The 26,094-nt window shown below is 38.1% G+C and overlaps 1 protein-coding gene across 1 annotated transcript in view; it reads right to left on the reverse strand.

Moving 5' to 3' along the window:
- SH3D19 (SH3 domain containing 19) overlaps positions 1–26,094 on the reverse strand; it is a 77,869-nt gene that overhangs the window by 17,512 nt on the left and 34,263 nt on the right. Inside the window, exons 7-16 of the mRNA XM_016211212.2 lie at positions 24,780–24,822; positions 22,913–23,051; positions 22,629–22,782; positions 20,906–21,907; positions 11,840–11,947; positions 9,321–9,433; positions 5,427–5,488; positions 4,127–4,391; positions 1,341–1,409; positions 1,034–1,174 (exon numbers count right to left, since the gene is read on the reverse strand). Coding sequence (XP_016066698.2) covers positions 1,034–1,174; positions 1,341–1,409; positions 4,127–4,391; positions 5,427–5,488; positions 9,321–9,433; positions 11,840–11,947; positions 20,906–21,907; positions 22,629–22,782; positions 22,913–23,051; positions 24,780–24,822 — 2,096 coding nt within the window. The remainder of the gene's footprint in view (positions 1–1,033; positions 1,175–1,340; positions 1,410–4,126; positions 4,392–5,426; positions 5,489–9,320; positions 9,434–11,839; positions 11,948–20,905; positions 21,908–22,628; positions 22,783–22,912; positions 23,052–24,779; positions 24,823–26,094) is intronic.

Genomic DNA, 26,094 nt, shown 5'->3' on the forward strand with positions numbered 1-26,094 from the left:
CATCTTTTTAGCTTCTACTTTTCATAAAGAAAAGCTTTTTGGCAGCCTAACTCCCATGGTTACCTGTCAGTGTGTTCTGAGAGAGGAAGGGCAATTGTGACAGATGGATAATGATGGATCAAAACAAAGAATATGAGTGATAGAAGAACCTTCCCCACATGAATTAAACTTAGAATTTTCAGTATCCTAGCTGCAATTAGCTTAATGTGTATCTTCTCTGCTCTCCAATATACAAATTTTTAGTTTTCTCAGCAAACTTCAAAAGATAAACTGCCTTCTAAGAAGGGAGAATTGGACTAGATTATGAAAACTAGGATGAATGGGAAACCAAATACTTTAGTTGGATTAAACAATTGGTGGATATTATTTTTCATGTTTGCTACTTTAACTAACAGTGAAAATTTAACTGGGTTACTTAAGAAGCTCTTTTAAAAATATACCTCTAAACACAGTTCAATGGCATTTTTCTTGCTAAACGAAGACTTTTGATGATCACTATATTCTCCCCGGATCCACAAATTTGTTAGGCCTAAATTGTAACCTCACGTTGTTGGATTACATTTCATTTCATTATTTTATGAGCTATAATCAGAAGAGATGAGGTTTACACTAAGCTTAAATCTTAACAGGAAGTGCTTTTTTATGTCAGGCTGAGCATTTATAGGGGTCCCTTTAAAATAATTATCCATTCTGCTAGGGAACTAATCTCTGGCACTTTAGTAAGCATCTACATTATTTAAAAAATAAATGGCTCTCACAGCTGAAAATTAATGCCTGAGTGCTCTGGTTGCTTTAAGTCAGCATGATATGAAGAAGGCAAGGCACGTGGTAGTCACTGTGTATCAAGGTGATTAATAAGACAGTGGCAAGTCTTTTAGAAGTAATTTATTCTTAAAATGGAATAAAATGCTACTGTAATTTTTACTCTGGTTTAAAAAATACTAATAAAAATCTGAGAATGAGATATAATTAATAGTTCTACGAAACATGCTGCCATGGGTGATATGAGGGCTATACAATATTAATTCCTTACGTTTGGTCTGCTCCTAAGATGTTCATCAAGTGGGGTGATAATCTTCATCTGAGACAGGTGAACTCTGCCAGTGTCTTCTCCCTTTTGGCACTCCAAGTAATTATTTTCTGCCTGCTTCAGCATCACAAGTACGTCCCCACGCTGTAAGGTACAATACCACTCTCTGAAGCAATTATTATTTAATAAAACATTATTACTTTTCCCACATTTTAATCTTTGGAGCCTAAAGCATTTAATAATGTGTAAAACAGTGATAACAGAGACTGGCAATTTTTTTTACATTTGTCAGTAAAGCGCTCTACTTTACCTTACAAGAGAGTTCTCCGGGGTTTTGCGAGACAATGTCTTCATTGGCAATTCCATGAGGCACAGACAGCTTAAATGTAAACCAGTAAAAGGATTATTCACAATCAAAGAACCTCCTCAAAAATTGCTGGTCATGTGGGGATTTGGCAGGTGTGCCTAAAATACACCTTCTCCAGGAAAATCTTTACTTGGCTTCCTCACACTCCAGGTGTAGTGGGGCCTGTCATTTCTCATGGATACTGAGTTCTTGGGAGTATGGAGTTGAGCCCACAACAGCTGAATGTGGCCTAAAGTTCTCTTTAACAGCTAGAACCAGGAAGTTCTATTCTATAGGACAAGGTCCACCAAGTCCCCTGGGTGTCTGAAGGAAAAATACTTAGCACCTGCATTCATAACCTGTAATGACTGCCTTTGAGTCAGGGCTCTCAATGGCTGTTGTCTTCTGAAGGCTGATCAGGGACTGGCACCTCCTCTACAGTGCTTGACTGACTGCTTCATTTGCCCTGGATCTCATCTAATAGAGCCTCTCTGCTACCAAGCGTCTACTTAAACCCAATTCACTGCCTGACTCCAATCACTTTCTGGTGCACTCAGCTGTGTCTGATCTTAGAAAGGTTTGTACGTCTGTACCCCACCCTGGCCAGGGGACTCTGTTCCCTGCCTTGGTCCATTTTGGCTGATGAGTACAGGTCAGACAGCCTTTACAATATAAAGCATATCCAGGAAATGTGATCACACAAGCTCACTTCCAACAAGGAAATAGAGGCTACTTGGGCCCTTCCACCACTCGGGAGCAAAGATGCAGAGTGAGAGGGCTTGGGTGGTGACACTTCCCAGCATTTCCGTCAGAATCCCAGGGCTCTCAAGCTACCCAGATTCCTGGTTAGCAATTTAATGGTAGGGTAACCTTGTAAAAAACAAGGAATTTAAGAAATTATTTCAAAATGAGACATCTACTCTAATATACCATTATTTTAAATTTACTGAGTAATTTAAATGCTTTAATTGACATCACACAGCTATGCTCAGAACCACAAGCACCATTTCCACAGTATGGCAACATAGTTAAGAGCATGGGCTGTCAGTTGATCTGTGTTCAAAAGCTGGCTCCACCGCTAACTAGCTTTGTGGCCCTGGACAAATTACTTAATGGCTCTGTGTATTATTTTCTTCATCTGTATAATAGAGGTAATAATAGTAGCTACCTCACAGAGTTGGTGTGAGGAGTAAATGAGTTATTTTATATATATATAATGTGCTCTGAACAATACCTGGCCTAAAATAAGTACTCAACACTATTAGCTACTATTTTTATTTACTTATTATTTTTAAGTAATGTAACCCAAACAATATCCCTGGGTTACAGCAATTAAAAATGTCATCAGTTTAACTGAATATGAATGTATATGAATACACTAGACTAAGGAGGATTTTATAAAACTCTAAATGGATTAAAGTGAAAATAATTTCTGGCTCAATGATGGAAATGTAGCACAATATAAAATTATTAGTTGCTGTTCTTGATAAAAGTTACTGTCATACTATTGTTTAAAAAGCACGAACAGGCAATGGCCTATTAGCTCAGATGGTTAATGGCATCGTCCTGATAGGACAAGGTTGCAGATTCAATCTCTGGTGAGGGCAAATACAAGAAACAACCAATGAATGCATAAATAACTGAAACAACAAATCGATGTTTCTCTCTCTTACTCTCTAAAAATCAATCAATAAAATTTAATAAAATAAAAAAAACAAACAGGTCTGATCTGATTTCCTTATTTTTTAACCGAACCAAAGTAGAGAGAGCACATCAACTCTGTTTTTAAGTATGGGAAATGAAGACAAAGGTTTAAGGTCATATGATGAGAAACATACTCATAAGACAAAACAATTAATATCTGAACTATCCCAATTATTTTTTTTCCTAAGTATTTTTATTGATTTTTAGAGAAAGAGAGTAAGGGAGAGGGAGAAAGAGAAACATCTATGAGCTGCCTCCTGCACACCCCCTACAGGGGACCGAGCCCACAACCCAGGCATGTGCCCGGACTGGGAAATTGAACCGGCAGCCTTTTGGTACATGGGACGATGCTCAACCAACTGAGCCACACTGGTCAGGGCTCAACTATCCCAATTATTGATGAAAACTTCTAACTGGTACCTATTAAATGGCCCATGATAATTAGGTTTACAAAAGGGGAAAATTAGGGAAAAACCATTCATCTTAATAAGACCTTTCTATTTTATTTTAAATTTTAAGCTGTGGGTAAGGGATACAAAATCTATCAGTTACTCCCATCAGTCTAATCTACTGGTTAGGTCTGTCAGAGCTCTTGTTTGGTCAATCCCTGCCTGCACTGCTTCTTCTTCCTATATTTCTCCTAATAATGAAACCCTGCTTTAAAGACCTAGGTTTTATCATGGCCTACTTATCTAAAGCACTCTTAGGGTCAAGGGTCAAGTCCACATTTGTCTCATCGTCTTCCTCTAAGGAATAATGGATCTATCTTATATATTACTTCAGGACAAACCTTTTGACCACAAACATCTTTTTTTTTAAATTTTTTTTTTTTTTAAATATATCTTTATTGATTTCAGAAAGAAGAAAGGAGAGGGAGAGAGAGAGATAGAAACATCAATGATGAGAGAGTCATTGATCGAGCCCGCAACCCGGGCATGTGACCTGACGGGGAATCAAACCCCAATCGCCTGGACCCCAGGTCGATGCTCAACCGCTGAGCCATGCCTGGCCAGGCAACCACAAACATCTTTAAAAGCTAAATTTACCATGTATTTCCTGTAGAGTGGGTGTCCTGGTTTAGGGCGAGGGGGTAGCACTGGATATTGACTTTTAAAAACTTGACTCTTGGCTTTTGGGAGTCTGGATGCCAAGCTGTTTTGTTGTTTCTGAAGATCCATGTCAGAAGAAGAACAATTAAAAGGCAGTTTTTTATTTGATGTTCTGGTTGCAGGAAGTCTAGGGGGAAGTGGTCGTTCAGGGGCCCCCTTGGAAGGAGGCTGTCGAGCTGGTATGACTTTTCCATTTATAGGTCTGAAAGGCAATGTGGGAGCTGTGAGTCAGTGTTTCATCAATATTAGATTCTGTTTTGTCCTAATACACACACACACACACACACACCCGGGGGGGGGGGGGGGGGAGTTCTTTCTGCTAATATAATACAATTACCTAAACATGCAGGGTATGCTATTTCTGAGCAAATGGCTGCTGCATTAAACATTATATTATTAGAGGAAATGTCATGATTTTCCAGCTTCCTCTTATCTTGCACTGGAGATTCATTAGTTCAAGACAAACAAGCATTTACTCTCATGCGCTCTCAAAGGCCCCATTTGCTTTTAAATACACCATGACTATTTCAGGAAACTAAGCACTTTCTACCAAAGTCTGAGATGAAAAGCTTATAGTAAAATGTCAGGTATACATGATGTGGTCTAGTCCATGATTAGAAAAGGAATATCAAATTCCCCTAATATTTATGTTATAGGAATTATGATTCCAACTCTAATTTAGATTAATATAAAGAAAGTTGTTTTGAAAATGAGATAGGACATCCATTACTTTGAAAGCCTTTCCTTAATCCCTATGATAGAAACAATTTCTAACATAGTAACATCTGATAGCATCACAGCTTTTTGTTCAAACAACCCTGGAACTCAGGCAGGCAGGTCACCACTGAGCTCACAGAGCCTGTCTCCCTTAGGAAATGCCAAAACCAGGCTGGTTCCTCATAACGGGGAGTGGGTGAGTGTGTGAGAGTGTGTTCATTCCAGAAGTGGAGTTGTTCTAGGTTCAGAAAGGAGTCTTGTTAGTTTGAGGAAAAGTAACAGAGATCCACGTTTGTGTTCTGTGAGTTTTTGAGATTGTGTTCAAAGAAGCAGCAGAGATTCCTACAACCTACTATCAGAAGCAGACTGTAGGCTATTGGCCTGAGTGAACTGACGAGTTTAATGGATCTCTAAAAGGAGATCTAAGGCCAACAGCACTTGGTTTTGATGACAAGAAGGACAGCCCAGTCTCTGAGTCATTGTTTTCTAACTTACTTTTTTAAAGCTTTCCCACACTTACCTTGGTGGCAGCCTTGGGGGTCTTCGCACAGAGCCTCCTGTTTGAACAGCCTGGTCTGATTCCTGCAAGTATCAGAGAATGTTTTTTAGTTAAGGTTCATCTGAAACAAGACCTCGTCAAGAGGAATTGTGGACAACTTTTTGGCTGGATCTATAAATGGAAACATAGCTGAGTTAGAGAAAGTAAAACAAGTTAGAAAGTTTTTAGTCTTAAGCAATATTAACTCATTCCATGTTCCCACCTAAATTGTCCATATCCTTATACAAGTGAAGACATAGAGGAGGAGAATGGTGATCTGTTATTGTGGACCATGGCCCAACCAATTGCCCTGCATGGTTATACACTCAGCAGATTCAAAAGGTATCAAGAATGATGTTTAAACAGTGATAAGTTACACAGTAGCAATTTAAGCAAGAAGTGTAGGGAATTAAAAAAAACAAAACATATGGTTCTTATGTGACCCATGATGACACACAAGATATGTACTGCTCCTAAGTTTAACACATTATAAGTGGTGATTAATTTGTTTTGCTTAGAACAGGCAGATCTTGCATCACTGGATGGTGCGGTGGGTTCTGAGCTGGAAGGATGTGGGAGCAATAAAAGAAGCTTAAGGGATGGCCTGAAAGGAAGGCATTTGAGGAAAAAAGGACGTGGCCCAAGAAAGCAGAGAGCTCATATCATTACAGCAAAAGGGTGGGATGTGCTGAGAAGAGTACTCACCAAATTCTTCTAATTCTGATCTCTCTCTCTCTCTGTCTCTCTCAACCTTTTCTACTTTCTAAGCCCCTAACACTGACTTCCAGAAAATAATATTTCTCCAGGAACTCATAAGGGAGAAAAATGCCAGCCTTTTAAAATTACACTGCCCTTTTTCTTTTTTGTAAAAGAGGTTTAACTATACCTTGGGAGATCTTTGAGCTATTCCAGACTTTTCCTCCTTCTCGTATATAAATGAGTTAAAAATCACTTCCATGGTTTTTAATTCAAACTGAATATTTATAACTTTTCCTTAAATATCAAATGATTAACTGCCAATAGCTGCGATCATTGAAATATGTTTCAATGTTTTAAAATCTCATTTTTAAAAACAAATTAAGCTGCCCTTAAAACTTGGTTTCACTAATGAGTTCAGCTAATGTAGTGAAGAAAGTCACCAGCTCATAAACCCTGTAATATTACAGACTATAATCCATGCCTTATAAATACACTGCTGCCGATATTTCCCCCTGACAAATACTACTGTGATACTCAAAAAAATCATTTATTTCTTTGGACACTTTTAAAATTAAAAAAAGCAGAGAAACATTATAGTAGATAGACAGGAACGTTTGTTGCTTTTTCTCAGCATTATAGTTGTTAGATACCTTAATTAAAAGCAAAATTTAAAAAATATAGACATATAAATTTGACATAGAAAGTTGTAGATGATGTACTGTAATAAATAGATATCATATAATCCTAATCTAGTACCAGATACCAGATGTAGTTTTCTCCAGATGGTGCTATTTTATAACAATCTTAAATATCTTCTTCTCAATTTTCTACAATGAGCAAACTCTAAATCAGAAAAAAGGCAGTATCTTCAAATCCCCAAGGAATGTTGGGTACCTCTGAAACACACTGCTGTATCTGACACACTGAGTATAGGGAAATGGTTACTGCAGAAATAACTGCCTTAGTATTGGCTCAAATTCAGGTTTATGCACAGGTTCTGCCAACACTCTTTGGAAGATTATTGATTAGGGCTTTCCTCCTCTTCAATAATATTCCACACATAACTGGAGCTGCTCTGACATCCCTGCATTCTGGCTTTTGATGTGTTTGGATAGGCATTTTAGTTCCTGAAGAAGTTGGTTTTTCTGCTGTACTGTCCCTGTAGATCTGGAGATGCCATCTTTTTTGTTCATCTGCTTTGGAATTCTTTTTTATATTCTAATATCAAAATAAGTCCCAGTTTTTAGCTATATTTTCAAAAGACAAACATTTCTTCTAAGACCACACTCTCATCTGCTGGAATGACTGAGCAGCCTTTGCAGATGCTTCTCCTCTACTTTCTGCAGGAACTGGTACCACTTCTAGGTCCTGAATTCATGAGCCACATTCTGTGCTATACCTATGATTCCCTCCTGCACCGGCTGGCAGCCTCGTTGGGGAAGGTTTTGGGAGCCACGGGTTCCCATGGTAGGTACACAGAAACATCTGCCTCTGCTGACAGAATGGTCACAGGGTCCTGATGTTCCTCACCCTGGAGCCCCTCATCATTTAAATGAAGAAAGTGAGATTTTGCAACGATGGAAAGCTGCAAAATCTGTCCTGAGATGGAAAGTTCCCCAGTACTGAAGGCAGGAGAAACAGTGGAGGTTTTTTTCCTGTGCCTTATCAGATGACACACTGGAAAAGACCAAGCCTGTTCTTACGGGTCATTACACTGGAGAAATAGTTTTTCCAGAGATCCTCACCCACACCTGAAGCCTTTATGCCCTCTGGTCTAAAATCCATTCAGTAATTGTAACTCTCAAACAAAAGGAATTTCTCATAGATCTGACTTTCTGGCCCTAGAAATCTATTTGTGTGACTTCAGCCAAATCATTTAACTTGTGGTCTATTTCTCACCTCTTCTCCCTTCAGACCCAGTGTGTCTCTCATGGGATGTACTTATTACAGTTCAGCACAGAATGCTTTGGCCCCACCCTCCACCTTTGTAAACAGTGCAGGACAGGATTTTCCTCATGTTGTTCATGTGAGGTATAAACAATTATGAATATAGTACTTCTCCAGATGGTTTAGTTTATTCTAACTTCTTTTTCTTGTTTTTTCTAAAATGTGGGAGTTGCTTTGTGGACTGCTTAACACCAAATGTAATACCTCGTATTTTAATAGAGCTTCACATGTAGTTTACAAAGCCCATGACTTCAGTGAATGATATGTATGCCTAATACTCATCATTCTCTCACTCCCTTTTATAACCCTTTGAGCAGATGCTGTGACCTTCTCAGGTAAGTTTTCCTCCGTGGAAATTTGGGATATTCCTATTCAACAATAGTATGGTATCATCCCCTTTTGGGATTTCTTGGCCCAGTTTTAATAAAAATGTATTACCAAGCACTTTGAAAATGCAAGTGATCACTAAATTTTAATTCAGCCTACAGGAAAATCTCATTAACTTAATATTAGCTAATTCAATTTAATGTCTTCTTCAAAGAAATTTCTTTTCAACTGGATGATTAGATGGTTTGCATGTAAAATAAGCATAGTTAATGCACAATGTAAAACTATTATGAAATTCAAACTGAAAAGTTGTTTCACAGACTTTAAGTATTGGTTTCTTTTGAAACAAACCTTAAAGATTATCTATCTTATGGGAATTTCAAAAAGTATAGGGAAATTGCATTAAGGCTGAAGAAAAAATATATATATTTAAAACTCTTTGCCCACCATTTGTTAAGAAGTACACAGTAAAGCACTATTTTGTTTAATTTAAAAATAATTTTCCCCTAAATTTCAGAGTAACAAATTCTTATGGTAATTCTTAAAATTATGTCACTAATTGGTATTTTAAATAAAAACTGACAATTGAAATAAATTTATTTCCACAAATATTAGCAGTTTTTAGAGATTTTTTCATAACTTCCTCATTATTAGTGCCACTTAAAAGACATAACCATTATATTGGTATAGGACAAATTATTTTATGATGCAGTACAATGAATTGGCCTAATTCTTTTGTTCTATAGGGATTTGTAAAATATAAAACATCACATTAAATAAATACATGGAACTTAGAAAATGACTTGCAATAAAGGTATTTTTTAATCTGACCAGTAGTAACGTAACTTAAAATTAGCGCATCGCTTGGTCTTCAACCTACGACAATCTATAATGACCACTTACCAAGCTTCTAGTTCTGTCAACATTACTGGGTTTTCCAGATACTGTACTGTAAGTGTTTCCAATAGGCTTTTCAGTAGGGAGAGGAGGTGGGCCTTGTGGATCCTCATGTAAACCTGGAAAAACAGCAGTAATTCATCAATAATTTCTGGTCTTTGGGGATTCCGAGGATGAAATGATTGCAGCTTGGTTCCTTAGGAAAATGGTTACCATAAAAGATCCACACAAACATGGATAGCTAAGCAAATGAGAAAGAACTCCCAGCAAACTTCAGAAAATTGATGGGTGCCTGGCCAGGGTGGCTCAGCGGTTAAGCATCGACCAGGCGATTGGGGTTCGATTCTGGGTCAGGGCACATGCCCGGGTTGTGGGCTAGCTGACCAATGACTCTCTCATCATTGATGTTTCTATCTCTCTCCCTCTCCTTTCCTCTCTCTGAAATCAATAAAGATATATTAAAAAAAAAAAAAAATTGATGGGTTAGTGGACATCAGCTACAGAATGTTTTATAGAGAGTAAAAATGATATTAAATAATTACAGCAGCCAACATTTTTTAGAACCTTCTAAATGTCAGGCATTAAGGCACTTTACCCACATACATTTCTCCAACCAAGATCTATCTATGTGCTAGATCTGCGCAGTGCATTAGCTAGTAGTCATATGTGGTAGTTTAAACCTAAATCTTAATTATTTAAAATTAAATAAAATTAAATTTTCAGTTCCTCAGTTGCACTAGCCACATTACAAGTACTCAATAGCCACATGTGGCAAATGGCTACCATACAGTACAGCACAGTTCTGAAATATTTCCGTCTTTGAAGAAAGTCCTATTGGACAGCGCTACACTAAATAATACCCTCCCTGTTTTTCAGATGAAGAAACTGAAACCGAGAAGAAAATATATGAGCCACCCAAGGTCTTAATGCTAGTAACTGTCAGAACCAGGGTTTTGAACTGGAAAGGCTACGCTCATTGGAATAGGTGTGCTGCTTCTTCATAGGTGAGGTATCCAACCTTCCCCCATCCAAATAGTTAAATGTGTTTTGTAATTCATTATCTCCAGATTAAGGGCCCTGATTGCTCCCTCAATTTAACAAACAATATCTTTACATCCAACCAGCATTCTTCCCTCAGTGATTGTGCACCTCCAATTCATTTTAAAAAGAAGAAAACAAAGATGACCAGATTAAATTAGTGACAGTTAATTAAAATCTGTGTGCAGGAACACTTGGAGAGAGGATGGCTGTTACATACTAAAGGAGGCTAAACCCATCTTTTACACATGGCTTAGGCATTCAAAGGAGATGGGAGGTTTTCCCTGTCTTTCGAAAGAACACTCTCTGCCTCCATTTCACGGGAAAAACCTGGAACAAGAGGATGATCTGTCAGGTCCCTATTTTATCCACAGACAGGAAAACACTCAAAAGGAGGAAAACACCCAGGCCAAATACTAGACAAACAGTGATTTAGAGACAGGTAAGCGTTCTTGGTGAGAGGCAGTGCTGCCCTGGGAATTAACATGCATGGAAACATTCCAACTCAGTCACCATCTGGAAGCCTTTCTCTATGCTACAGTTTCCTTATTCTTAACAAGTAATGAATCGTTTAGGATATAATATTGTTGTGACAAACAATTAAGAGTACAAAGTAGAAACAATACGAAAGTAGAGAGGAGACAGCCGACTGGCAGTAAGGGACACAAGAACTATCCAGTGTGGGTGTGGGGGGAGGTGGAGGTTTCCAATTTCAAATAATGTGGTCCACAGAGGTCTCAATGAGGAAACCGTCAGGAGTCCTGTACCATAAACCTGTTCCTTTCTTCACTTGTCCATTCGAGGCTCTTCAGACACCAAAAGTCATGCTTTTCTTCCTCCACAGCATATATGCACTGCTTGATCATTGTAATAATAAAATTGTGGGGAACTGGTTTTTGAAATAGAAATAACTCTCGAGTCTAGAAACTAGCACTTCAGTTCTCTCACTTATAGCAGGATAGAATTCAACTTTCTAATAGTGCCTGGAGGTTTGTCAGGATAAGAAATAAAGGTGCTTCTTCCATATACCAGTTTCAGGATTTCAGGACTATTATTCCAATATATAAGTGTGCAGAAAAGAGTAAACATCGTTATGTTTAGATTATGCTGACTGGAATAATATATTTCCCATATATACTGGAATAATATACTCTATATTACAGACGCATATAACTTCATTTGCTATCAGTTTCAATTACTTTCCTACCATACTTTACCAAGGGCACTAGGACAGGATATTATAATTCTGAGTTTCGGTCTTCCTTTAGTCTCTCTACCAAAAGACAATGTTAAAAAGAAATAAAATCCAAATTTAATGTACTAATTGTCTAAAGAATTGTAAAAAACAACTTTTTTTTAAATGTCTTGACTATGAATAATAATAAATGGCTGATTACACATGATTTCAAAAGCAGGCATTGATAAAATAGCATATATTTCTCCCAGGCTCTTGGAGAAACAAATAAAGAAGGCAGAAAAGTGCTTACATTTTCCTGGTTTGGCTGGAATTCGAATCACAGTGGGCTTCCTGGTGGGTGCTGGTTGAACTGCTAGGTCTTTTGTAGGTTCTGTTTTTGTGGGGAGCTGAAAAGGATCTAATGAAAAACACAGTTTATTTTGCATGTTTTAGTTAACATGGGCTCAAACAAAAAACCTCATTCATAATTAAAGAGTCATATTTTTCATGTCCCAAGGAAAACTATTCACGGATAAACAAAATCTCAGTTTGCAGGGACAAAAACAAAGTTGGAGCTCATGAAAGGAAATAACTTGATGCTCTGTAAATAATTCATGTGGCTTTTCTTCCTCTCTGATGAGAGGGATCAGGACAATCTTGAATTATGTAGAAGCTATCTTTCATGGGAGTGCAATCATTTCATAAGTATCTGCCTGAAAATGAGGGGCAACTGAACCGAGGAGCAATTTTCCCCCTAATGTGTAGCCTCCCACACCCCTAGGAAGAAAGACCTCTGCAGCCCACACTCCTGTGCCTTCTTGTGTTTTCCTGTGGAAAACTTACCCACAGGGCTCACCAGGGGCCGCCATCCTACCCAGCATTGTGCCTAGCACAAAGCGGGTGCTCAGGAGAGTCTTGAATTTAACACTTTAGTAAAACTACATTTCAGCAACATGAAAATGAAAAACGTTTTATCCTGGAAATAAAATAGACATTTCCTTTCAAATATTTAATTTTGGGGTAAGGATATATGACTTGTCATTTCTCCACCTTAACTGATTCATTTAAAATGCACATTTTATGGCCCTAGCTGGTTTTGGTCAGTGGTTAGAGCGTTGGCCAGAGGACTGAAGGGTCAGTCCTGGGTTTGATTCCAGCCTAGGGCATGTGCCTTGGTTTCAGGCTTGATCCCTGGCCCTGGTCGGGGCTTGTGTGGGAGACACAATTGATGTGTCTCTCACACTGATGTCTCTCTCTCCCTCTCTCTCTCCTTCCTTACCTCCCTTCCACTCTCTGAAAAGCAATGGAAAAAAATATCTTCGGGTGAGGATTAAAACAGATAATAATTAAATAAATAAATAAAATAGACATGTATATGCTTAGAAAAAGTATTTTAAACAATTTTAAAAAATTTTTTTTTTACTGAAAAGAATAGCCTTTTTTTGCCTTTAATGTCAATGTTCTTTTCAGTAGTTTGGAAAAATGACCATAAAAAATTTTAAAGATGAGAAATCTAAAAATAAATAGATCAGCAAAAATAAAATGAAATGATGTGTAAAGGATACCCTATACAGCACACAGGATCTCAGGAGGCCGCCTCTGCCTTCATTCAACAAGAGGCAGGATGAGTATACGCTGTAATTCTGCACCTGTTCTATGGATCCTGCCTCAGGAAGACACTCCTTGTCAAACAATGCACTCCGTAGCTCCTTCCTGCAATGAACAGCATTCATGTTCTGCCTGTTATGAGCTGCAGTTCAATAAACAGCTTTTGCTGACCAGCTCTGTGCAGGATACGTGAAGAGCAGAGTTAAGGGTAAGAAGGCCTTTCCGCTCCCTAATGCTTCTCCTTCTCTGCCACTCACTTGTCAGGCAACCCTACCATCCTATACCCACCAAAGGTATCACTCACTTGCCACTTGCTCAACTACATATGTCTACCATGTGCCAGTGCTGGGTGGGGAGATATAAGAATAAAGTACAATCCTATTTCAAATTTATTATCTACCATCTAAGAAGGGCCCCCAGATGGCATGCTAGGTAAAATTATTACTGAAGAAAAAAAATTAGATGGTCCCTCAGTGGAACCCTATCAGTTCACAAATGAGGTGAGTCTTGTCTCAGTTCAAAAAACCAACTCAAGATTATCAAAACAACATCAAACTTTTTATAAAGGCTCTTGTAACAGTATAACTTTCTTTCACTGTAATGTATGTTCCTGCAAAACAAACAAAGCTCCTTTTAGGTCTAACCAACTTCTTTAATCTTTATTTTGTTATAGCATTATTTTTTACTTCAAAAGTAGTACTGTAAAAATGGGAGACATTAAGAAACATATGACAGAAAATCTCCTGTAATCCTATCCCTCTGGTAGTAATTATTATCTAAAATGTGGTTTATCTGCCTACAATTTTTTTCCTATAGTACATGTATTATTATGTAGGTATTTTACAAAACAAAAACAGGATCATTTTATATCCATTTCTTTGTAATTTGCTTTTCCACTTCTGTTATTCAATATTGGTTGGGCGCCCGCTACACATCAAACACTATTCTAGGTGCTGGGAATACTTCAGTGAACAAAGCAAAAACTCTGCCCTCATGGTACTTACGCTGCAGCAAGGAGATGGAGACAATACACAATAAATATAATAGATAAGTAGTTTATGTGGTGTATTAGAAGGTGAGAGGTATGACTGAAAAAGGAAAAAGTAGAGCAAGTGAGGCACTTCGGGTGTGGGCAGAAGGGAAGCAGGTTGCAGCATGAAACAGGAGGGTAAGCTTGGGGAGGGTGCCATATCCGTCTTTCCAAAAACTGGATTTTACATATTCTAATAATTCTTCCAACTTGAATAATATACATCCAGTCTTTAGCAAACAGCAGTACCAATGGATAGAAAGGGGTAGGTACTCTTGTGTTATTGCCCATCATTGCAAGCATTACCCAAATCTGAACTCCCTGAATGGTTCATCTATTCTGAGTAAACTTAGCTAAAACAAAAGAATCTGAAGACCTATGTAAACATTTATTCAAATACAGAAACATAGTATCTTTCCTCTGCGTGTATCTTTCCCTTCTGTTCTCTCTCCTGTCATTGCCTCTGCTCTGCCAGCGTGGCCCCTGCTGGCACCCAGTGAACTCCACGGAGCCACCCTCTCCCCTGGCTGCTGCAGAGACCTGGCTGCCCAGGAACCTGTCCAAGTTTCCTCTCCCCACCGTGGCTGTAACATCCCATTCTCTCAGGGCTCTGTTTTCTGCTGGGAAAAGGACCAAAAATTCTAGAAAAGGATAAAGGCTGATAACTGTTCAATGTGTTCTATCTTTCAAGTGGCATTTCTGCTTTAAAGGCTACTTTTGGGACCTGTAATCTGCTGGTTATTAACACAGTGGAATCTTGGTTCTCGAACTTAATTTGTTCCGGAAGGCTCTTCGAGAAGTGATTTGTTTGAAAATCAAATCATTTTTCCCATTAGAAATAATGTAAATTGAATTAATCTGTTCCAGGCCCCCAAATGATACTGTTTTAACCTTTCTCAGTTGCCTGTGATCACTGTTAGCTGAGCACTTTCACACCCTTAGCAACATCAGCATTCGTGATGGTCCCCCTTTGTGTTTTATAACTGTGCTATTCGTTGATTTTGCCAGGCGATACTTGGTAGCCAGATCAGACACACAAACACCTCTATCATACTTTGCAATTATTTCTTTTTTAAGCTCCGTTCTTACAACTTTCCTTTTCACTTTGCTTCTATCATTAATCTTCTTGGGACCCATGGTGACTTCCTGTATGTATTTAATAATAAACAGCAACAAAAGCAAAAAAAAAAACCACACAAAAATATTCACAGCACAATTTCCTGATATGTTAACAATGTGAGGTAAACTGATTCTTACTCGTGCATCATCTCCTTTGTTGCCTGAGAAATACGTGACTGATCACACAGGTGTTGGCATGAAAGGGCTGTTGGGTTGAGAACCAAAGTTTTGTTCCACAACCGAGACATTTTTCTGTGAACAACTTGGTCGAGAACCAAATTGTTCAAGATAGGGGATGTTTGAGAATTGAGGTTTGACTATAGGTTTTAGTTGATGATTTTTTGGGGGGTGGGTGTGGAGGTAAAAAAAAATCTTGAGCATGAAATGACTGCAGTTGTTTCCCAACTCATACTAAATTCTGGGTCAGTATATTACCTACGCTCTCTCTCAAATTCCAGGAGTGAGGGCATTGAACAAAGGGGACAGGGAACTGAGAAAAGAGGCCAATCAGTGCCCTTAAAGGGCTGGACACGGCGGGGGGGGGGGGGGCATCCAAATGTGCTTGCTTTTGGGGAACTGGCCTCAGGGAGCCCAGCCCCAAATTCTGCACACTATGCATTAAAGGCTCCAGGCATTTTATTTAAACCTAAAGGATTTAAATTAAAGTAGCATAGATAAACTTCAATACAAAGTATTCAAAGTCTCCTAGCCACCCACTCTTTTTGGATCTTTATTTTTAATGTCATTAGCTGCTCTTTAATAATTAGCACTCAGATGATTGGTAATTATTCCTCAGGTGAGGATTAACAACAACAAAATTGTAATAACTATGTATGGTGTCAGGTGGGTACTAGACTTATTGGGGATAGCTTCATAAGCTATGCAAATGTCTAACCACTATGCTGTGCACATGAAACTAATGTAACATTGAATGTCAACTGTGACTGAAAAATAATAATAAAAAATTTATGTTTAAAGGTCATAACCTTTGACCTAGTAGCTCCACTTTTGGAAATTTATTCTTCAGAAAAAAAAGCACTAGTAGAAGTGAAAATGTTTTTTAAGAGAGAAACTGCAGCATTTTTTTGTTGTAGCAAAAAAAAAAAAAAAAAAAATCCAAAAATTTGAAAACAAACAAAACAACCTGCATGTCCATCAACAGGGGAAAAGTTAATCAACTGTGATGCATGCACTCAAGCTGGTTTAAGACTTGCATCTACTGGTCTGAAGAGAAGTCCAGGAATCTCATTGTTAAATAAAAAAAGCAAGCTGCGAAGTAATGGGTATAGCATGTTAATTTTGTAAAAATCAGGAAAAAGTATATGTATGTATATCTGTTTATAAGTTTTGGTTTGGAATGTTTAAAGGCACAGAAGGCTACATACAACAGTGTTCCCACTGGTTACTCTGGGGATTTGGATGGACTGGAGATTAATTTATTTCACTAAATGTTTATACTGGTTTAGTTGTTACAACAAATATATGTTACTTTGTAACTAAAAAAATCCAATGAAATATATTCGATATCAAGAAAAAAGTTGTAAGATGAACACCCCTGTCAAACAAACCAAAATAAAAACCATTTAAAAATAAGGGGGAAAAAGTGAAAATTCTTGTCCCTTCTGTTGCTTTATCAAGGCAATAATGGCCATAAAATTTTCCACAAAGTAACTAAAAAAATAAAAGCTCTCTTTTTGAGACTATTCCTCAGCGATTCTATTTAATAGGAAATAATGCAGATATGTATTTTTGAATTTGTCTAATTTAGAGAGGTTTAGTTCATAATAATTAGCTCTTATTTGTAACCTTGAAAAATATAACTACCTTTTCAAAAGAGGGAGAAGATTCACAAGCTAATCAGATTCTCAGAGTTCTGTGGTCCGGAAAGGGGTAAGAACCGCAGTGCAACAAGTCTCTCCATTACTGACTGTTTGCTCTGGCTTCTACAGAAAAAACACAAAGTTTCTCCAAAAGAATCTCTTGTCTAGATCTCAGGAAGGTCAATGGCATTTTTCTCTACTTTGATTTTTAGTGTTTATTCTGCCCTCTTTCTAGCCCCTCATACACATAACCAATTGTTCTCCACCTGCTGCCAAACTCACAGGCCCCTTTACACAGATATCTGCACACTCTTCATTACTGGGTTGAGAAAAACACTGATGGTAATGTAGTTTTCTGCCCATTACCTGTCTCTAATAATATGCTTGTCATCATAATTAGTTTCACCATTCTTGGCTTGCTTTTCTGTCATTTCTTTCCCTTGAGTTCTGTTAATAGCAGAAATTGATTGCTAAACTATTATTCTGGTCTGTGTAATGGGGCTGACAGCAGAAGTATTCTGCTTTTTTTTGACAACTGGATATGATTTGTAAAGGTGTGAAGAGGAATTGCTAACACTTCTCAGCTCCATTACATTAACCTGGAAGGCATTCTACCCATGAAATGAATCTAATATTAAATTGCTGGCTTTATGAGTTTTTCTTTAATAAATTTTCTAATCTTTACAATGTTTTCATAGCTACAGTATTTTCTGATCTCTATTTCCTGAGATTAATATGGCAACTTCATTTTATGAAAACTATTTTATTAGATTTTCTTTATTTTTCAGAAAAGAGAGAGAAGGAAAGACGTATTTGTGAGTTGCTCTCCTTTGTTCTGTGTTCCTCTCCCAGTTTCTGGCTCATGCCAGGATGCTTACGCAAGGTTTCACAAAGAGACCATAATCCTTTATTTACAAAGACAGTGCTATTGATATACCATCAAAAAGTCACAAAGCCCAAATCAAAAAAGAAACAAAAAGCCCTCTATATGTTGAGGAATTCAGAGATGATCCTGAAGGCCTCTGGATGGCAATAAGCAAAGAAGCAACAAGGTCCAATGTACACTCTAGAAGAATCGCATGGGTAGCCATAACATGGTGGATGCTGCGTTTGAGGAAGAAAGAGGGATCAATTCAGGAGGCCACTGCAGTCACCTGGGCATAAAGGCCTAAAGTGGGGCAGTAGCAGGAGGGATGAAATTGAGATGAAGATTCAAGAATGATTCAGAAGGTAAAGCAGTAGATGTCGGTAACCAATTGGATGTGAAGGGCAAGAAGTAACAACAACTGCTACTTAATGAGCACTTAACACGTTTCAGACCATGAGATAGGGCTTTCCTTCATAATCACCATGTATCCCTGCAATATCTTGAGGAGTATTATTATCATGTTTTATAGATGAGGAAACCAAGGCATTGTGGGGTTAAGTAAATTGCCCAAGGTCATATACTAATTAAGTAGACCCAGGCCAGTCTGACTCCAAGTCCAAACAACTAGCCACTGTGCGACAAGTAGGAAGACTCAAAGACAATCTCTAGGATTCTCTAGGGGAGGCTGGGAGTCTGACAGTATCACCAAGAGAGAAGCAGAACATAGAAGAGGAGCAGGTTAGAAAGAACATAAGGTATTCAGTTCAGTGTAACTCCACAGTCAAGAACAATGGTTAGCCCGGCCAGCATGGCTCAGCGGTTGAGCATCAACCTAGGATCCACGAGATCATGGTTCGATTCCCAGTCAGGGCACATGCCTGGGTTGCGGGCTCGATCCCCAGTCGGGGGCGTGCAGGAGGCAGCGAATCAATGACTCTCTCATCATTGATGTTTCTCTCTCTCTCTCTCCCTCTCCCTTCCTCTCTCTGAAATCAATAAAGATATATTTAAAAAAAGAAAAAAAGAGCAATGGTTAAAGTTAGGTAGGGCAAGCAAGTTACACATTTTGCTAAAAGACTGACTCAATAATTAAACATTGTGCAATGAAGTGTAGAAATCAAGACACAAAAGGTTGAGGATGAAGCATGAGACTGCATTCATGTTGAAGGTATATTGTTGACCTTTCTTTTTTGAAGATGACTGTAATTATCTGCTTAATGACACAGAATATAGTCTCAGCAATTACTAACTAAGTGCCATTCCCACAGCATCTGGGAAGTTCTACAAAAGGAGATCTTTCTTGGCCTATACAGTTTCCAGCCCTTAAACAGCTTGCTGCTGTTGGATTTACCCATCCCTGTCCTAACCCTGAACCTTGTAACATCAAAAAGGTTTAAGTAAGAAAATGATATAACCAAGACTTGAAAAGTTTTTAATGTGTTGTCTGGTTTAAGGCTTCATGAAAATGTTGGGTAGCAACATGATATAGTGAAAAAAAACTACTGCACTTAGAATAAAAAGATTGAGTGCCCTGGCTGGGGAACTCGGTTGATTAGAGTGCTGGCCCGATGTGCCAAGGTTGTGGGTTAGATCCCCAGTTAGAGCACATACAAGACTCAACCAATAAATGCATAAGTAAGTGGAACAACAAATCAATGTTTCTGTGTGCTCTCTCTCTCTCTCCCCCCCCTTCCTCTCGCTAAAATCAATAAATTAAAAAAAAAATTTTTTTTAAATAAAAAGACTGAGTTTGAATTCTGCTTTGGAAAATTATAGTTTTATGACATTGGGCAAGTTACCCATTGATCTCTCTCTGCCTCATTTTCTTCATCTGAAAATTGAGGCTAATGATAGCTTGCAGAGGGTTACTGTTAGTATTCAATTAAATAATGGATGTCAGGGTATCTAGCAGAGGGTTTGGAACACTGTGGAAACTCAATATATTCTAACATTTTTCCTTCTACTCCTTATGAAAAAAGCATGGTACAGTCAGCTACCATGTTGTGTGCATGATAAACATTTAATAAATATGTATTTGTTATCATTGAAATACACCTATGCTGTGCAGAATCTAGTTTTGAATCACAGAGCTTATATACCATTGATTCATGATAAACATTTTTAAAGCTGACAGCTAACCTTTTGAAAATACCATTAAGCTTATACGATAAAAATTCTACCCAAATAAGTAAAAAGCAGTAGAAGAAATCTTATTAATGACAAGTAGAGCAGCTTAGTTTGACAAATCAAAGATAAGCTTCGCCATCACACCCTCCAGTTGAAGAAAGTGAGAGAGAGAAAATACTCTCTGCCTCTTGGGAAATTTAATTGTCCTGATCTTGGCAGGAAACTTACAACTGTTTCATTTATTTACAAAACTTTGCATTCTCAAGGGAAGAGGTTATAAAAAGATTATGGGGGGAAAAAATTGCAACATATGGCTGGGTCCCTACTCCTTGCTTTGCTCTTGCCAGAGTCCTCCCCAGGGCTAGCCCCTTTTCAGGGACTCCCAGCAGGGCTAGTTCAATCTCAGGAGCCCTTCTGGGACCATTGCATGACTTCCCATCCATGAGAAGTTTCCCCTCCTTCCTTCTAATGCTTGAATCTCCACCTGCCAGAGTAAGGGAGCCAGCCTCACACCTAGTTTAGTCCCTAGTCCCAGGCTGCTCATTCTTGGCTTGTATAATAGTAATCAATGTATGCTTCCCTCCTTCTCTGTCTCCATCTCCTCATCCCATACTTTCCCTTCCCTCTCGATTTCCATCTCCTACCCAGTTCCATGTTTCTTAATCTCTCTGTTTCACCCTGTCTACACATACACATGCACAGACATACTTCAATAACGTATGTACTGGAAACTAAAACAGCAAATGCCGTTCGAGGGACCCTATGATTAGTTTAGATTCCCCTCCACGTCTGACTTTTACTTACCCAGAACCATCTCCGAACCAACAGAGTCTTCAACCATGTTCCCAGGTGGGGTGGGTAAGACATCATCATCAAAGCTGATGAGGTCGATGTCCCCTGGAGGCTTGCTTGGCAGACTTGGGACTGGGTGGTTGGCTGAGGATCCTTCACCCAGTGACCTGAATGCTTTGGCTTGTGGAGCCACTGAGGGCCTGGGAGGAACAGTGGCTGGTTTCAGCAAAGCTGCAGGGCAGGTGGGGTTTTCTGAGGAAACTGATTTCTTCGGCAGCAAAGGCCGAGGAGCAGGAGTTGGGACTCTCTTCCTGCTATCAGGGCTCTCAGCCACCAGCCCTCCTCCCAGAAGCTCATGATTAACACTTCGTGTAAGGCCAGGATTTGGTTTCTTTGGCAATTCAGGTTTGGTTACTGGGATGCTCCCTACTTCTTGCGGTGGAGAGTGTGAGGTGAGCCCTTCCCTAGGGGCCACCATGTGTCTGTTTTCATTCCAGGAGTCCAATTCTCCAGAAGTTCTGTTAGCAGCTGGTTTGGGAGCTATGGAGGGTTTTCCTGAGGGAAAAGCAGGCTTTGGGGGTAGTACACGGGGAGCAATTTCTGGTTTCTTGGGCAGTCCAGAGGTTTCTGTATTTGTCTGACCATCATATGCTTTAATCCTTGAAACAATGCTATTTTGGCTTTGTTCTGTGTTCATAATGTTCATCGCTGCCTGACTATCCAAGTCACTGGTATAGTCCAGCAGAGACTGGGGTCGGCTGGGAGACGACTCCTCTTCTGTGGTCTCTGGGCTGATCTGGAGATTCTGTTTTTTAATGTGAGTTTCTCTGGCTACTGGTCTGAGGTTGCTTTTTGATCTTGGTCTTGGCACTGGACATCTTATAGCACTGGAGTTTTCTGGACAATTCTGTTCTTCAGAATTGTCAAAGACTATTAAAGGCGCCACATTTGTGGGAAGATCACTGGCTGAGACCCCTAGGGGAGGCTGAAGAGGTTTGAGAAGTGCCTGTAGTGCTGATAAGACCAAAATGAACAAAAAGAAATTGCAACATTATAACTTAAAAACATAACAGAAGACACACAGATTTTTTAAAGATATACATGTAGAGTATCAAGAGAATTTGGTTTCCTTAGTTAGTAAAATGTAATTCCAAAATCAATGGGAAAATGTTTATACTCAGCTTCCTGCACAAGTGTTCAAGTTATATTTACTCATATAAGAAATACTCATTTTGTAATATTTTAAAACACCATTACATTTTGGATTCTCAGTAGACTTATCATACAAATCATTTCTCTCTTGCTATCAAAATTCCAACGGTTCTTGCTTTACTTTCCAAAGTAACTTACTTTCATCTGTTATCCTGATACAATGCTTTTAAAAAGCCTAACAGGACAACCACTGTTAACATCCTACCAAGTTTAAGTTGCTAAATATAACATCCTTCCCGATGGGAATAAAGAGCATCAGCAGTAATAACAACCACGAGTTAAAAGGATGATGTTTTATGATATGAATTAAGGTGAGCCCAAGAGATTGGAGCTTCGGGTTCTGAGAATGAGCTATTATAATCACAGCAAACTCAAATAAAGAAAGCACACATGATCACACTGACTAGGAAGCAGAGCTCAATAAATTATGTATGAGTTGAAAATTATTTTAAAGGCTAGAGTCTACTGATTACTTTCCTAGAAAACTAGGTCAGAATTAGGGAAGATAAATTACTTGCATTACTTTGAGGCAGATGGTTGTCTATTTCTTCTGAAAAGTCAGTCTGAGTTGCAGAAGTAATAGTGTGCCTTGGAGAGGCAGCAGCATTATTATTATTTGTAGTATTAACTTGAACTTGGTTGATTTCTTTTATGACTTGTTCATAAGATGGTGGGAGCTGTAACATAAAGAATGAAGATTTTAGACATTTATGGGTGCCAGCCAACATGTTAATAATCTCACTGTTCTAATCTTTCAACTTCATTTTAAAAAATAAAATGCAAAGAGATAATGTGGTACTTATTCACCTCAGCAGGAACCAGCTCACTGGGCCTCCAAGGGCCTGCTGCAGAGGACGAGGGAAATCCCAATCCTGGGGGTGGGGCTCCTGGAAACCATGAGGCTGGCCTCAGCGGCTCAGCTGCCACAATGGTGATCTCCGGGCGCCTAGCAGACAGAAGCCTCAGTGAGATTTTGAAGGTTGGTAACAAGCTATGTTCAAAGATTCATGAAAACAACTACCACCCAAAAAAGTTAGACAGGAACTACCATAGTCACAGAAATGACCTGTCTGGCTTGGGCTGTCTCTAACAGTACACCCAAGCAGGCTTCAAGGGATCAAACGGCAGTCATCCTCTACGATTTTGGCCTCAAAAAGTTAGAGATATACCCTAACCACACTTAGCTCTGACTTGGTTGATAAGAATATGGACTAAATAAGGCCCATACAAGCTCTTCATTCCAGGGCTCTGCTATCTAGGTTATAGTACAAAGATAAATACACGATAAGGTAGAAAAGTATACTGCTCAAATAGAATTGTTTCATTTTCTGTTATTATAAAGTATAGACTTGAAAATGATACCATGTAAATAGAATTTTCCCCCTCACTCCATCTCTGTCCCAATTCAAAGTTATTGTTAAGTGTTTAGAGTTCACATGTTCATTTCTAGACCCTGGTGTGTGTGCCTGTGTTCCTCGTCAGTTTTACAGATGAATTTGATGACTAATCTTTAACACTGAGGAGCCATAGTGATTTAGGCATGGCTTCTTTCATCATTGTCTTAACCTGATTTCATAGTTTCATGTTTAAATCTAAACCTGACTTCCTAACAAATACCAACTGTGTAACTGAGCCAATCAATCAATCTCTCTGGGCCTCAATTTTCTGTCCAAACAAATAGAGATGATGGTACCTGCTCTTCCTTTCTCTAGCACTCTGTGCAAAAAACAAAAAAACAAAAACAAAAAGCACTATGATTATCAAAACTGTGCACGGACACACTCTCATGCTAGCTTGTGAAATGGTGGAACCTGCTCATTGATTAAATTTGAATGGTATTACCTAAGAACCTCTGCTTATATCTTTTGTCTAACTAAATAATAAGTTACTAATTAACAAATATTAACCACTCTACGTGCATTAATCCATATGACAACCTTATAAGGTTGTACCACCTTAATGATGGGGATATCGAAGTTAGGAAGGGTTAAGTAGCTTGCCCAAGGTCACGCTGTGAGAAAGTAAAGTTAGGATTTGACCTTGGGTAATGTCTCACTCTAAAGTACTTGTTCTTCATTCCCCAATACTATACCATAAGAAATTTGAAAGCAGGGAGGATATCTTACAAAAACCCATCCATCCGCTTATCCACCCATTGACCTTTTCCATCCATTCAGCCCTCTATCTATCTGTCGTTCCTTTTATGTATCCAGTGACTCAGTCCTCCTGCCTCCCCTCCTTCCCTTTCTCCAGCCAGCCATCATCGGTCCAGCCTGCCTGCCCGCCTCTTTTCCTTTCTTTATCTTCCATTCAATTTTCTATCCTGTCATCCATCCACTTATCTATGCAACATATACTGAGTAGCTATGAGGTACAAAGTACTTTTTAAAGCAGTTCCAATAATGGTTTATGCATAGTAGTTGCTTAATAAACATTTTCAAATTCATGTCAGTAAATAATTACTCTCAAAAGAACACTTTCAGACTTGTATTGCTTCTTCTTTCAAGCAAAATCTCCATCACTCAAACTTATAGATTAATTCAGGAAATGTATTGATGAGGCAGAATGCTGTAATACACTGCTTATGAAAGGGAAATATTTAACTTGCTAACTGATAACACTTTCATTTCATTATTAGCAGAATATATACCTTCTATTATAAATATAACCATACCTCCTATCTCGATGAAGCTCACTCTGAATAGAAGTCCGAGCAGCTATAAAAGAAAGAATATATTGATGTAGTACAAAATTAGTATATTCAATAACTATTTAAATTTTTATAGGGTATATTATTGGAAAAAAATTAACTTATACTTGATGTCATATATATTAATTTTTTGAAGGATTTAAAATAACTTATTTATTTTTTGCAAAATAAATTATAGTTATTAAAAATCAGTAGCTAATAAATGATATATTTCTACATACTGGACTATAGATATAGAGATACAGGATAGTGCCTTAAAGAGAATGTTTTGATAAGGATAGAAGAGAGAAAGAATATAAAGGCATTTTATACCTGAATTAGGTTAGAGGGAATAATATCTGAGAGGAACATGGAGGAAAAGCAGAATGTATGGATTTTAACATCTATAATAGAAAAGCAAGTAAAAATGATCTTTCATATGGTATAAAGTTAATTACAGTTATATGTTTGAATTCATAAGCAAGCATAGATTTAAAAAATTCTCCAAAGCAGATTTTGCAGTTCTGAAAGTAAGTTAAAGAATGAATGAAGAGAGAGCGAGTGAGAGAGAGACAGTTATAAATAGAAACTGCATGATAAGAGCTTTATTATGACGAAATAACAATGGGCAGAAAATTTTGTTACATATTATTCCTACCCATGACTATACTTTTGTAATGTTTGTTTATAACTCTATTGTAAAGCGAGTGAGGGTGGTCAAATTTTCATCTATTTTCTAACTTTTCTGGAGTTTTACCATCTTTAAGCTGTTTTAGTACTTAAATTAATAGATAATAAATGCAAAAATGTTCAAATCACTTTTATAAACACATTTATAGCATATATTATATATGCAGCACTGATTTTTCTCTCAAGCCTCAATCTCAGAAAGCTGGATCATTTAAATTTTTCCAAACTGTATTTAAAAATTAAATTATATCTTATCAGATTATCTGGACGCTATGTCACATATAGGGTCACATATTACACATATATGCAATAGAGAATTATACCCCTATTTTCAAGGAGTACATTCTAAAGATATCTTTTTAAAAAATCTTCATACACTATACAGAAAAGATCAGGAATTTGTTTCAGATATTAACTATTTCTACCAGTTACCTTCATATCCCTCCAATACTCTAATTTTTCAATTCTTCTGATTTATAAAGGTTGAAGGTATGAATCTTCTCTTTCTTCCTCCTATTAACTCCTGATTCTCTCTGAACAAGGAGGTTGACAAAACTAGGGAGGCAGGGGTAGAGGGGGGAGGTGAGAATGAACTTTATGCTGGGGTTGG

Source organism: Miniopterus natalensis, chromosome 4 (assembly GCF_054644295.1).
Source record: "Miniopterus natalensis isolate mMinNat1 chromosome 4, mMinNat1.hap1, whole genome shotgun sequence".
In the NCBI taxonomy this organism is placed as follows: Eukaryota; Metazoa; Chordata; class Mammalia; order Chiroptera; family Miniopteridae; genus Miniopterus; species Miniopterus natalensis.